The sequence below is a fragment of the Ambystoma mexicanum genome, chromosome 6q (assembly GCF_040938575.1).
Source record: "Ambystoma mexicanum isolate Mex_15411 chromosome 6q, UKY_AmexF1_1, whole genome shotgun sequence".
Taxonomy (NCBI): domain Eukaryota; kingdom Metazoa; phylum Chordata; class Amphibia; order Caudata; family Ambystomatidae; genus Ambystoma; species Ambystoma mexicanum.
Genome location: NC_090937.1, coordinates 727,326,208 through 727,340,813, shown reverse-complemented (window position 1 = coordinate 727,340,813; position 14,606 = coordinate 727,326,208). Strand labels below are relative to the sequence as shown.

The window sequence follows — 14,606 nt, the reverse complement described above, 5'->3', positions numbered from 1 at the left end:
GAACAGAAGCTCCTGTTCAGAGAGGTCAAGCAAAAACAAAAGACGTCAGAGGACTATTGAAGAATAAAATCAAATACACGAAAAGGCATAATTGCATGGTGTCCAGTCAGGTGATAGAAGGAAGTTGGACGAACGAGATGATCACACCTGTGCACGGAGGCCGGCTGGTTCCAATACTCCTTAAAAATTCTCAGAGAACAGTACAAACTCAAGGCCAACTTCAAAGCACTAATTGACACACAAAAAGCACCCCGTAGAAGTGGATAGAATAGACAACTCCTTGCAAGGGACCCCTATTTTCAGATAGAAACCCCTCCCACATATACGAGAAGCGGATCGAAAAGTGGTTCGAAGAGGTAGTAACGAAGGCAGTGACCCCGAGGGTCCGAAGAAGAAGAAAATGCGAACAGTGAGTAAATAGACCTAAGAGTGTGGCAAAGGGATGCATGTATAGTAAATAACAGATTAACGGAGGGAGGTTGGATAAAATATAACGCAAGAGTAAAAGTGTAATATATATGTATATGGGAAACGAGGTAATGACTTGAGTGTGGCCCAGCAACATATAAAGAAGAATAGTCCTGAGTGAGGTCACGATAAGAGAATACACCCTGTTCCTAGACTTTAAAGAGTACCAGCAGAAACCCTTATCTAGAGTCCCATAAAGTGGATGATGTAGGAGACGGGATCGATTAAAGACGATCCAGAAAGAGATAGGTTTAAGTTCCAGTCGGAGCAATCTTAGAGGGCAAGACGAGTCTTAAGAAGAAGATCGTGAATAGTACATGCGGCCGGTCAAGTTTGTCTGTTTGTTCTATGTCATTGAAAGGTGTGATGACGTCAGAGTTGAAAGAAAACATTTTATGTAATAAAGAAGTGTGAAGTTGAGACATGAAAATGTGTTGTTTTAAAATTAAACTTTGATGGTTGTTTTTTAGCAAGATTAAAGTAAAAAATTGTGTTTTCACGGGATTGGAGCTTGCGACCGTTAGTGCTCGCTCATAAGTGTATTTTGATTGAGACGTAATTTGGAAACTGTAACTAAAGCATAAGCGAGTGGTAGCAAAGAGAAAAGTGAAGGTTAGAAATGGAAAAGTTACCCCATTAGTGCATCTTTGGTAAACAGCTACCGAAGCACGTGCTTAAACTTAAAACAATACAATGCAGAGTGGGTTAAAGGAACCACAGATAAAATGTTTATGCCATGGCCACAAGGCGGATCATTATCGAAGGCAGTTCTGCAGCATATGACAACATATTTGCATGCAGCATACACAGGAAAAAAGTTAGAAAAGCGCCTAGCGAGTCTAGAGCTTTGGAAAATGTATGAACAGGAAAAGGAGGAGGAGCCTCCTTTAGATTGGTTATTCAACATATGCAAAGAGGGGGCTGAAGAGCCTTCTGCTCCGCCCTCCGCATCTGAAATAAAAGACGAAACTAAGAATGACAAAGGGTTATACCCATTGAGGGAACTTAAAGCAGCGACGGGATAAAGCAATCCGTCATATGAGTTACCTACACAAAGTAGTGACGAGGGCCCAGAGAAAAATACTTAGAAAGATACACCCTCCAAAGACCCGAGAGACAAGGAGAGGCGCAATAAGGGGAGAAGTGATCGAGCAAGTACATCTCCAGACATAAGAAGAGAAATAAAGAGATGGAAAGGAGATAAGGATAAAACTGATGAGATAGCGCTCTTACAGAACGAATGGATGGGAGGCCAGATTTTACTTACTCAATGATAAATGAATGGAAGATGTAAGTCAAAGGGGAGATCAAGACGAACAAGACAGAAAAGACAAAGAAAGGGAGGACCGATTGAAAGATGAGGGAGCAAAAAGAAAAGATAGACAAAGATGAGAACAGTTATATCAAGATGAGCAAGCTTAAAAACAGGAGAGAGCAGAAGAGCAAAGAAAACGTGACAATAGCCAAAGAAAAGCCGATGAAAAGGAAAGACTAGGAAGAAAAAGAATAGCAGATGATGAACAGGAAAGGATAAGAGAAAAGAATACAGAGGCGAAGGGATGAGGAGATACGATGGGCATATGAACAAAGGGATATGAAAAAGAAAGAGGAAGAGAGCAAGAGAGGAAGCGCGAAAACGCAGAGAAGTCGATAACGACATGGAACGTAAAAGAAGACAGAGAGCACGCAATCTTGAGTATTTGGAAAGGGAAGTAAGAAATCCCAATCCACATGAAGCATGGGAAGACAGAGGAATGTTTTCCTGAATCGGAGTCATTACCAAGTACGTCTAGAAGACGAGTTTGACTCGCTGAGTATTGGGGAAACGATCGACAAAGTATACCACGAAATGCAAGCCCAGAAAAAATAACAAGGGAAGGGAAAAAATGATCGTCTCGAGAGCACTCGGTTGTATGACACAGAGGAAGCCTCCTGTAGTGCGAGACACAAGGAGCTGTCTTTAGACAGACTAACATTAAATAGAGATGATGATGAGAGAAGTCGCACAAGTTGGGCACAAGAAGTATCAAGACGAAGAAAGACAGAGATAATTTAAAGTGCAAACTCCTGAGTTTAACTTCTGGCGCTGGAAAATAGATACATGAGTTAGAAAAAATGATGAGGGAATACATTAGCTATAGGGGATATTAAAGGTCTTCTAATCGTCATACTTGGTGAGAGAGCTGATGATGTAAGGACACGGGTAGGTTACCCTGATATGACTACAGTCAACACCGCGCATGATGGAGCGCCATTTAATAACTGCAGAGCAGCCATTTGGAAAGCGCTACAAGTACTATATCCGGATACATCCGATATGGGAGCTATAATGACAAAAAAGATGAAGGGATGAGATGATCCATTAGTTTAGATTCAAAATTTCCAAGAAGCCTGGACGCTTGAGACTCGTGAGGCTTGGGGGAAATCTATACCTGTATTTTATCTTATGTTATGCCAAGGGCTGCCAGAGCAAGTACAGAAGCAGCTCAAGAAATAAGTGGGTATAGAAGCCAAACTGTGGTTGGATATCCAGTTAACCATTGCACATTACTGCAGACTCCTGCAGGAAAAGAATTGCAAAAAAGACGATACACGAAAAGGTGAGGAAGCAAAATTGGTTCAGAAAAAACTGGCCAAGTATGCCATTGAAGGGGCAATGTTAACTAGCGTAGGCGCATCAAATTCGCAGAAGGCAGTGAACATGCCACAAGTAAATAACCAAAGACAGTTTGATCAGACAAATAGTGGATATGTTCCACGAGGAAGGGGTATCGAGGAAGAGGTTGGCAAGCTAACCAAGGGAATTGGCAAAATAATCAGGGAGATTTCAGAATATGCAAAACAGTAATCAGAATATGCAATATGGGCAGATGGGGGGACCACCGCCTATATGTTGGACATGTGGAATGACAGGGCACATGGCTCGTATGTGTAGGAACCAAGGGATGGTGCAGAATGATCATTTTTTGAGACAGGGAATGCCAAATCCACCTGCATATTCACAGCAGAGCGGAAATGGATTTGTGCAAAATCAAACAGTGCAGAAGCAAGCGCCGAGAGTGCAGCAAGGCTTGCAATCACAGCAAATGGCAGGTAACCAACTGCAATGACAATCACAGCAATCTCCTATGCAACTTCAGCAGAACACAAACACAGAACCTCCAACGACTTGTAGAATAGGAGGTGTCACTGTTGATGGAGGAAATCCATTGACGAGTGATGGAGTGAGACTGTACCCGCAATAGGACAGCTCACTGGTAGACCTGATGTGTTCAGTCCCATCTATAATGCCGAATCCTCATGAGGAACCGATGATAGACGTAAATATAGGCGGCAAATCTTTTTCTTTCTTAGTGAACACGGGTGAAATGCACTCGTGTATACACAAGGGCACATTTTGAATATCTGCCACTGCGACGAATACTCAGGGCTTTACAAGAGCAACGAGTCGAGTTCCTTTTACAGAAGAATTACCAGTCTCCATAGGAGAATGCGATATGAAAGTGCCACTGATTTATTCGAGGCAAACACCTGTCAACATATTAGGACGAGATTTAATGACAAAATTGAATATGAACATTTCGTTTACAGACAAAGGCATAATATGCTCAACACCGGGAATGCATTATTTAAACGTGTACGAAATGATCATGGCATTTGCAGGGCATTTAGCTCCTAGGGTGATACTGCTTGAACCTGAGGTGTTCCAGTATGAGACACGTATTCTGTTAACATGGCTACCAGGTCTAGTAGGTAGAACCATGAGAATACCAGATGAGTTTCTATTTAGGCCTCTAATACCCATGGATGAAGAGGAAGGGGCACATTTTCCTCTTAGACATAGAAGCAGCTATAGTCCGAGGAAATATGGCTTTACTTGATGCAACTGATGTTAAGGGTAGACAATGGAGCACAATAATTGCTATCAAAGAAGGCTGCAGAGTGACAGATGTCACTGATGAGGAATTGTTTGGAGATTAACTATCTGATGATTTTGTGATATTTGAAATGTGCATTACTTATTGGGTAAAGGCGATCAAGAGAGAGGTTTCGCAGAGAATATTAGCACAGAAGCATCCTGAATATTTTGATGAAGATATGGCGAAAGTACCAGTTTCATTATGGACCACTGGCCCCTATGACGTAGGCTTACTGAAAGGGGTTGGGGAGATGAAGATTAAATTGAAACCAGGAACAATTTCACCTCAAGCACGACAATATCCTATGTCTCGAGAGGCAGATAAAGGCATTTTCAAGACTATTTCCGCCATGATGGAGTAAGGTATCTTAGTGACGTCAGACTCACCCTGTAATACGTCAGTTTATACTATCAAGAAATTTAAGGGGGGTCTTGGAGACTAATACAAGATTTGAGGCCAAGAAACCAAATTGTAGAGGCAGAGTTCCCTCTAGTCCCGACCCTGTCTACAATTGTATGTAAAATACCCATTGATGCATGATCTTTCACAGTGATTGACTTGAAAAATGCGTTTTTCTCAATCCCATTGCACAAAGACTCACATGATTTGACATTGTTTACTTTTAGACAAGTGTGATTAAAAAGCACAAGGCTGCCCCAGGGGTACTGTGAGTCTCCATCAATTTTCAACAGAATCCTCCAGATGGACTTGAGCAATATTGCTTTAGAAAGCATTGTGCTGCAATACGTTGATGACATTTTAGTTTGCAGCACAACAGAGGAAGAGTGCAGACGCGATTCTGTTGAGCTGATGATTATACTTGCTGATAAAGGATATAAGGTTGACAAAGAAAAGTTACAATATTGTCAACATGAAGTGTTGTACATAGGCCAATTAATTTCACATGAGGGAAAGAAGGTCACCCCTGAAAGAGCTGAAGCCATTTTAAAAACAGCTAAGCCACACACGATAAAAAAAGATGCAGAGTTTTCTAGGACTATGTAATTACGTCAGGGCATGGGTCTTCGACTACAGTTTGTATACACGGCCTCTCTTACAAGCCTTGAAGAAAGCACAGGCAACTCAAGAAAAAATTGTGTGGACTAAGGCAATGGAAGAGGGGTTTGATGAATTGAAAAAAGCAATCGGCACAGCCCCAGTTCTAGGGATCCCGAATCATGCAGAGGAATTCTTTTTATTCTCACCTACAGATGGTACTTTTATGACAGCAGTACTCGCACAGAGAACCACATTGGGGTACAAGCCCCTTGCATATTACAGTGGAATCTTAGACCTAGTAACAAGAGGTCACTTTCCATGCGAACAAAGCTTGGCAGCCGCTGCATTCGCCAGAGAAAAAGCTACAAGCATAGAGATAGGATGTTCTATGACGTCATTTGTTGAACATGCACTATTTGCCATTTTGGAAAAACCTAAAGGCACCTTGACTTCTCAAAGGGCTTCGGCCTATGAGGTAGTCATATCAAATTCAGCGACTAAAATAGTTTGATGTAAATTAGTGAACCCAGCTATGTTTATAGCTGAGCCAATCACAGAAGGAGAGTCCATGCACGATTGCGCAAACTATGAAGAGTTCTGTGATGAGCTCCATAGAGTAAAGGAGAATGCACTCGCAAGGAGAGAGATTGTTTTCATTGACAGGTCTTCGAGAATCGATCAAAATGATGGACAAAGGTGCCGCTGTGGTGAAACATATGGCAAATGGAGAATTTCGAGTGCTCGTTAGTACTCGATTGCTATCTCATTATTCAGCACAAGCTGCAGAATTATTGGCGTTGATACCCGCGATTGAGAATCACACAGACCAGGAAGTAACAGTGTACAGCGACTCCGCCTATGTGACGTCGACGGTTCACGCAGGATTAGCAGGCTGGAAAAGGAGGGGCTACCTCTGAGTGGACAGCATGCCAGTGCAGCATGCAGCCTTATTGGACAGGTTTATTAAGGCACTACAACTCCAAGTGGGCATAGCAGTCATTAAATGCGCAGCTCACACAAAAGGGACAGATTTTATCTCGCGCAGAAATCAAGCAGCAGACGCTGAAGTCAAGCGCATAGCAAATACAGATACAGGGATGATGAATATTGAGACCATTGATGTGAATGAAAGGATGAATGTGATGATGACTGTGGTTGAAGGATATAATCATATGCCTAAAACACAGATAATGGAGTTCCAAGGGGAGGCACCACAAGAGGAAAAGAAGTTGTGGAAGCGAAGAGGGTGTTCTTGTCATGATGCCCGCTCCCGGGGAGCCGGTTCAGGCCCTGCGTCCCCGAAAGCAGACATCCAGAGAAGGACCCAGCAACCCCATATAGGGGCCCTTTGGACATTGTCCTGGCGCCTATGGCGCCAGGCTCATAAAAGACATCAGTCCAGGCGCCATAGGCGCCAGGCTCATTATGGGAGTGCTTGGGTGCACTTACCTGATGCAGACCATTCTGCAGGATCCCGGCCTCCTTGAGGCCTGAAAGGAACTACTTTACCTGTGGGACTAATTTACCACCCGGGCGTTGTCGGGGAAGGATACATACCTGGAACTTCTTCCAAGGCTATTTAAACCCCACCCGAACAGCCACACGTGTTCTGCATCTAGCAGCTGGACGCTCACCGTGTCTGCTCCTGCATCCTGACTTCTGCCATGCCTGCCAGCATCCTGGATCACCTGCAAAGGAAGAGAAGAAGAGAACAGAAGAAGGAAAAGTCCTTAACTGCTAAATCCGCATCCCGGAGACATCTCGCCGACAATCCTGAAAAGGAAGACTTTTATTTAAAAGCACATCGCGTCGATCGCTGCAGCGCCGCATTCCACTCACCTTTACAGGGCGCCTCCATGTTCAGCAGCGATCATCCGGATTCGCAGTCACACCCCAGCGCCTAGGGAGAAAAAGACAAGAACAAAAGGTGAGAGAGAGAAGGGAATAAGGAAAGCTAAATCTCCATGTTAAGACTTACCAGTTGGTTCATTCCCTCTTCATTTCGGGTCCGCGCCGCACCCTGGCATTTCCGGACCCCGGCCCCTAAGGGGAAAAAAGAGACATCAGCGTTAATGAGCGAATGAAAGACATTACCAAAACGCTCATTAAAGCGTTAAAGACTTACCTGATTTCTACAAGGATTTCACCTCTCATCTCGGGTCGGTGCCTTTTCCCCGGCATTCCGTACCCCGGCCCCTATGGGGAAAAAGACACTAGCATTAGCGCATTCATGCATGGACACAAGGGGAATCTCTCATCAAAAAACTTACCTGGAAGCCAAGCAAGTTTGGTTCTCACCAATCCGAAAATCCAGTGAAGTAACTGGATACCAACGTGCCCCTGCATCAGAAGCAGGATGGAGAGCTCGTCCTTCCAGACCCTAAGGTGAGACGCTACGGGGAATCACAGAAGGGTTTCGAGGAGGGTGAGAGGGGAAAGTGGGAGGCCGATTGCATTACCCCACAGACAGTTAATCCCCTATTTTCGACTACAGAAGGGTACCTCTGCGAGCCAGACAGTCAAGATTTGGGTGGCCCGGTCCAGTCCGTCTTCCGAACCCTGCGCATCACCTTAGAAGAGGTCACAGCAGCGCAAACCAGGCCAGCGCCTCCGTGGGAGTCAGGTGAGCGTTACAGTTCTTTAAACCCCTCTGAAGTATTGTGGTGACAAGACAGCACTGGTAAACCAGTGATGCCTATAGCCCTATTAAGGGTGGCACTGGAACAGCTACACTACCCAGCGCATACAACTAGGGAGAATCTTGCTGTAACTATTGCTGAGGATTGGTTTGTGCCGAACCTAATGGGGCATGTTGCATTTTTTATGGTAAATTGCATTGTTTGCCAACAATTCACGGCTGAGCATACACTGCGCATAGTGAGGGGAGTCATTCCAAGACCCCATGGCCCTTTTCAGCACTTGCATATCGACTATGTTGACATGATACAAGTATGCAATGGGTAAAGATATTTGCTTGTTGTAGTGTGTCCTTTCTCTATATGGATAGAGGCCGGTCCATGCACACCCTGACTCTACCTGTGCAGCCAAATATTTTATGTTTCCTAGATTGGGAGTGTGCGAGGTAATGAGATTGGATAATGGACCTCACTTTGTTAATACAGTTTGAGCAGATCAGCTTGTTGCTTGGTATAAAGCACACGTTTTCTTCTTCTTATCATCCAGAAGGAAATGAGATCTGTGAGAAGCTCAATGGCCTGTTAAAAGAAAGAATAGCCAAGTTGAAGCTTACTCTAAAGAAAGGGTGGTTGCATTGCCAACCACTGGCATTTTGTGCATTAAGGAACCAACCAGGTTCTGACCACCATTTTACGCCTCACGAAATCGTGACAGGAAGGCAAATGAGAACACCCCTAAGGCCTCCATCCCAAGTTAGAAGTGATGCTCAGCCGATGTCAGAAGTTTTAGGATTGGAATTGCAAAACTATTTGAACTGTATGACTTCCAGTTTTTCTGTAATTTCAGGACAGTTGCCGAGACGAGGGTGTAGGGCAGTACAGAACACAGAAGGAGATGCTTCAACAAGCCAACTTCCGGAATGTCATCTTTCCAAACTTCACCCCGGAGATGCGGTCCTAGTTCATAACCACACAAGTAAAAGGTGGGACGAGCCCAGGTTCAGCGGTCCTTTTGTCGTTGAGGACGTAACGCCATCTGCTATCAAATTGCAGGGTAGGCGTGCTCGGATCTTCTTGGGAGACAAAGATCTACTCTGGAGAAACCCCTCTGCCTACACCCCTCCACGAAGAAGCTACAATTATCGGGGAAGAACCACGGCAGATGCAGACAAGATCTATGACAAAGAAGGACGGATAACTTGACAAGTGGAAAGGTTGAAGAACCCTTAAATTGGACTGTGGCTTGATTTTGCACACTCCCTTTTGAGCTATAAATAAAAGGGTAAAAAGGACACATTCGAACACTCTGTCCATCTTAGTTGCAGGGTTAAGGGAAGATCTGCATTCTTAAAGGCACAGTAGCTTATTGACTTTGGACTAAGGCATGCTTGAGCCTTGATAAAAAGAAAAGTGAGAAAGGTTTATTGACTGAGGCATACTTAAAGCCTTGATAAGAATAAGAATATTACAGATTCTGATCGTAGATACAGCAATTGGAAGAGGGTACAATACCCTGATTCTTTTCACACAGAGTCTTGTTTGGTTCTACTCACGGTGTTACCCAGTGATGACCTTTCCAGGAACATACTTACGTATTTTGAGTTGGTGTTACGTTCTCATCCGTCACTTGAGGGGAGAACTTGCCGCATTCCAGCTTTCATTCGAGATCCTGACAATGAGAAACACATAAGAAGATTGCTTATAATCATCACTGAAGAATTCTTGAAGCTGCCCGAGTACAGTGAAGAAAACACAAATGCCCTTATCAACCGACGCAGCACATAGACTGGTCAGTATGGTATTCTTTCGTCTAATTGAAATTGGAATACATACGGATGTGGCAACCTTTCTGGGAGATCCAAGAATCACTTTTGTATATGAATTAAAGTTTCATAAGCTTTATACATTTTGTGGGCAGGTTCTCCTTTTTGATGTTATTTCAGGTAATCTTGACATGGCCAGTAATCTCCCAGTTTGACACACTGTGGGGGAGGCATGGTATCACAAGTATGACACTGGCACAAAAGGTACAATTTGTAAAAATCTTTATTGAAGTTTCTGGGTTTGGAAAAAGCTCCTATATTGCCCTATAACTGGGATAGGAGTAGTCTCGACCATTAAATAATAAATAAAATAGTCCTAGTTGGGTCAGTCAATTCAAAATGGCCTATGCTAACAAAACCTAATGCCTGCCCTATCTCTTGTACAAAAAGTGTATAAAGGATATATGTATGTAAAGGAAAATCAGTGTTCAAATATGAAGAATAAATGTGGCTGAATCAGCTTTCCTCCCCACGTTAGACAGCACGGAGTAAGGCGGTCCCCGCAGGCAGGACGACACACTCTGGCTTGGGTTTTTAACACAGAAACTGTTCAAAACGTGGATCTAGGCCGGCATGGCCTTCCGCGTTAAAGTTTCTCTTTCCAGTCTTCCAAACAATGTTCCAACAAAACCTTCACGTTGGTCCCCTCTGTCGAGCTCAGACCTTTCATAACAAAAGTTTGACAATACTTGCAGGGGGCTCCGTTCCCCAAAAGTATTACACTTCGAGTAACTGCCTCTGAAAATACCTATTGAGATCCTTGTTAGAGACTAGTGTCAGCTACTAATCGTGCGACTGGAACCATGTTGGTCCGATAGCACAGCGAGTAGAGCGCTCGTTTTGACATCTGTGCAGAGTCTGCTGACACAAGGTTCAAATCCCGGCAGGGCCAAACTCAGCCTTTCATCCTTCTGATGTCGATAAATGAGCACCGCATACCGTGGGTAATAATAAGCAGTGCTCAGATACCTGAGGGTTCATAGCGCTATATAAATGCTAAATTATTAAATTATGCTTCCCCAGCCATTACGCGGAAGCTCCCATCTTGAAACTCCCAGTAAGTTCCCTCTTTCACATTCACAATAGTTTCCTAGTTTGACATTTACAGTAAGTGCTAATTTCACACAGTTCTACTATACCACATCAAGCATGTGACCATTGGAGACATCCCATTGTGTATCTCAAAATGAAAAGAAATCTCTCTATGCACCACAGAACACAATTTCAGCTCTATGACGAGGCAAGACTTTTCAATTACTCAGTACCAAAGGGTACCTGTAATCCTGTAATGTAATTTGTGTTTTGCCACTGATGACTCAATCAGTCTACATTATCACAACCTTTAGCTATGCTGTATATGGCAGTAGAAACAAAACAGGAAAGTGCATGGTAAGTCTAAACATGTAGTTTAAGAGACTGAGTGTAAAAGTCCTCATGCAGTGCTGATCACTCCAAGTAAACTCAGCGCTCAAAGGAGCAAACTTATCAAATATATATGATATCTATGTAGAGTAAGCAATTTGAAGAAAGTGACACAGCTCAGTGCCACTGAGAAGCCATCACTGAAAGTGCACCGACATTTCAGAAACAGATGGGCAATGCATGGTGGGTATGCAAATTGACTCAACTGACATGCCATTGCTCCAGAAAAATGTCTTTCTACAGGGCAGTGCTATTTTAAACATGGTATTTTCAACCCAAGACAGACAGTTCTTAAGGCTGCAAACAACTACATACCGGTTTCATCCTTATTAGGGATCATCAGTGCAATACTGTCTAACATCCTTGAAGTTGGACAATAGGAGCATGTTTAGCAAACATCAGCAAAGTTATGGTGAGTTTAAAAAAGCTTGAAACAACCCTTTCACCTGAAATGCGTAAGTAGATTAAGCCATTTGAGCAAAGTCACATACAGCACAGCGCCACCCAGTAGCCATCACTGGAAGTTCACCTCCAGTTTAGAGCAATATGGGCAGTGCATTACGGGTATGCAAATTAGCTCAAATGCCAAGCCTTTGATTCAGGAAAAGGTCTGTTTTTAAATATACAATAAACATGTTTTTCTAAAAAGCACTGTTGAGTCATGAAAAATTAATCCATACATGCATATGTAATTGCATGCAACAGAAATATAAAATCACTTTGATTACACTCCAGGAATACATCAAAATAAGTTCCAATAAAGGCCCAAAAACCAAATATTGCAAAGCAAACCTTTCAATGAAGTAATTGATTTAGCCATTTAGGTGCACATTCCTGACTAATATCACATAGAAACTGCTTTCCTTTTCATTCAATACAATTCTTCACAATTGCTAAACAATTATTGATCTGAACCACATCAAGAGTCGGTCTGCAATGATTATTGTGTACACATAACAAAACAAGCATCAGAACTATTAGTGTGTGGTAACAAAACAGCCTTCCACTTGGACTGAGAAAGTATACAGGAGAGTATATATGTTTAGATAATACTGTACAACTAATACCCAGTAGGATTAGCTTTGCATCAGGGAGTCAATTATCAATGGGCTAAGCAGGAAAGCAGTGTCTAAATGTGCAAAAATATCATGGATCATGTGATTTGGCTCATTTTCTGCTTTCTAAACACTTAAATAGAAACAAACTTACTCACCAGAAAGACACAAAGACTACCATCTTCACACAAAGAAACTTGCCAACGGGCTGGATAGGGTTCAGTTCTTCCTTTAGAACTTTATAAAACAGCACAAGGCAGTACATCGCAAACTGCAGGCCAAAATAAATACAGAAGTAACATTTTAGATCACACATTTTTGCGTATATCTATTAAATAAAGCTCTTTCAATTTACTTTTCTGGAGGCATACATTACGGAAATATGTCTATATATAAACATTTGACACTTCATTAATAAATACAGGTTAAGAAATATCCAAAGTGAAACAGTCTGTCATTATAATGAGTCAGATTTGTCGTTTTAAAGGCAACTGGGAAAATAGGAATATGCTGGTTCACTGACCTTTTCCCTAGCGAGTCCTAATACAAGGCGGTATTAGTGCTGCAACTCTGTGCTGTGCCCCTTCAGGCAGTAAGCCTCTTGTGGCTGGGTGCGCAAATGGCACACAGGGTTTAGGTTGAGTAAGTGACCTTGCTGCGCTGTATCTCATCCAAGATGGTGGTCGCAGTATTGTGTTTAACCAACACCTTGCGACATAAAAACAAACAATTAGGAAAAGTAAACCTATTCCCCAGCACAGAGCACCTAGATGGGACTTTTGTATTAGAAATGTAGGGAGTTGCACAGCTAAACCTTTACTAAAAGGAAACAGTTGTTAGCATATATGGCCTCAGCTATAGTTTGTCCAGGAAGCCTGAAGACAGGATGCCCAAAAGCAGATTTGGCCAGTGTGGGAATAAGATCAGTGGTCGAAGTAGTGGAACTATGCTCCGCGTTGTCCTGCACCAATTCCCCACAAACCCATCACCACACCGCCTCCCACACACAATACAAATCCTCAAACACATGCACCTGCTGTCTAAGGGAACGTTCAGTGTAGTGCACTGAAAGAACAAGTTTCAATTTGATCCTACATGGTTATTTTAAAACTAAACCGCTCCGGAACAGTTTCATTTTAAAATAAAAGTATAGGAGCAGGAAAACTTAATTTAAAAAAGTATAGGAGCACCGCTCCCAACCGCTCCCGCTCACTTCTGAATAAGATGCCTTTTTCCAAAGCTTAACTCGCATCCTGTGCATCTGCTAGGGAAGTAGCTGGAAACATCAAAATTGGGTGAATGCAAGACTGACTGGAAGCAGAGTGTGTAGCTGACTGCCAATATTTCTATGAGATTGAGGAAACTGCAACTGCACTTTATTAAATCACTGGGAACAGTTACGCAGATGTTAGCACTTTCAATAAATAGAGGGAACCGTGAATGGAACTCCCTGACCAGGCAGACCCAACTGGTTTACAAGATGCAAAGACAACTTCTGTTTGCAGAAAACATCCTACTGATTTCCTTGTGTGGCCAGACATGAAGAGAAGGGCCCATTGGACGACCAATGGCAGGAAACGGGTAGAACCAGAGGCCTAATGTTACTAAAATGATCTACAAAGAAGGAAACATCAACAAATCCCAGGATTACCAGACCAGCATTGCTAGGCCACCATCCAAAACTTCGGGCAAGAGGACCTGTATCAACAGCTTCTGGACAGCTGCACCATACCGCTGCATCAGATTACGCTTGTGTCTGGTGCAGCATCATCCTGTAAAAGGGCAGTTATACTGCAATTATACACTCTGGAGATCCTTATTCTCTCCAAAATAAACTTTATTTGGGAGTTTTTTAATCTAAACTAGTCAACCGTGGTGCAGAGAGGCCCCAGAGGACCCCAGAATTGCCTTAGCAGCTCAAATGGTAAGTTTACGACCTAAAGACCCTGAACGATATAAGAAGGTTTACTCATCGTGAACCTGCATTATCTTTTTTTCCTGAAAAGTGACAAAGTTTAGTTTACCAATATACTAACTTAACTACTCGATTTCACCTGGGATTTCAATTCTCAGATTTTTAAATCTCTGATCTGTAAATCTCACTTCAGTTTCTTCAGCAATTTCATTGCTTTGTTTTTTAGCAGCACACATTCTCAGATCAGTAGGTGTCGCTTGTGTTTCTTCAGCAGTTTTATTTCTTCGTTGTTCAGCAGCACTAATTCTCTTCACAGCAAGCCGTGTTTCAGTTTCTTCAGCAGTTCCGTTGCTGTGTTTTTTAGCAGC

At 42.8% G+C, this 14,606-nt stretch overlaps 1 protein-coding gene across 1 annotated transcript in view; it reads right to left on the bottom strand.

Moving 5' to 3' along the window:
• The window catches only part of TMEM184C (transmembrane protein 184C), a 591,213-nt gene that overhangs the window by 260,538 nt on the left and 316,069 nt on the right, over window positions 1–14,606 (bottom strand). Inside the window, exon 7 of the mRNA XM_069631247.1 lies at window positions 12,482–12,594. Coding sequence (XP_069487348.1) covers window positions 12,482–12,594 — 113 coding nt within the window. The remainder of the gene's footprint in view (window positions 1–12,481; window positions 12,595–14,606) is intronic.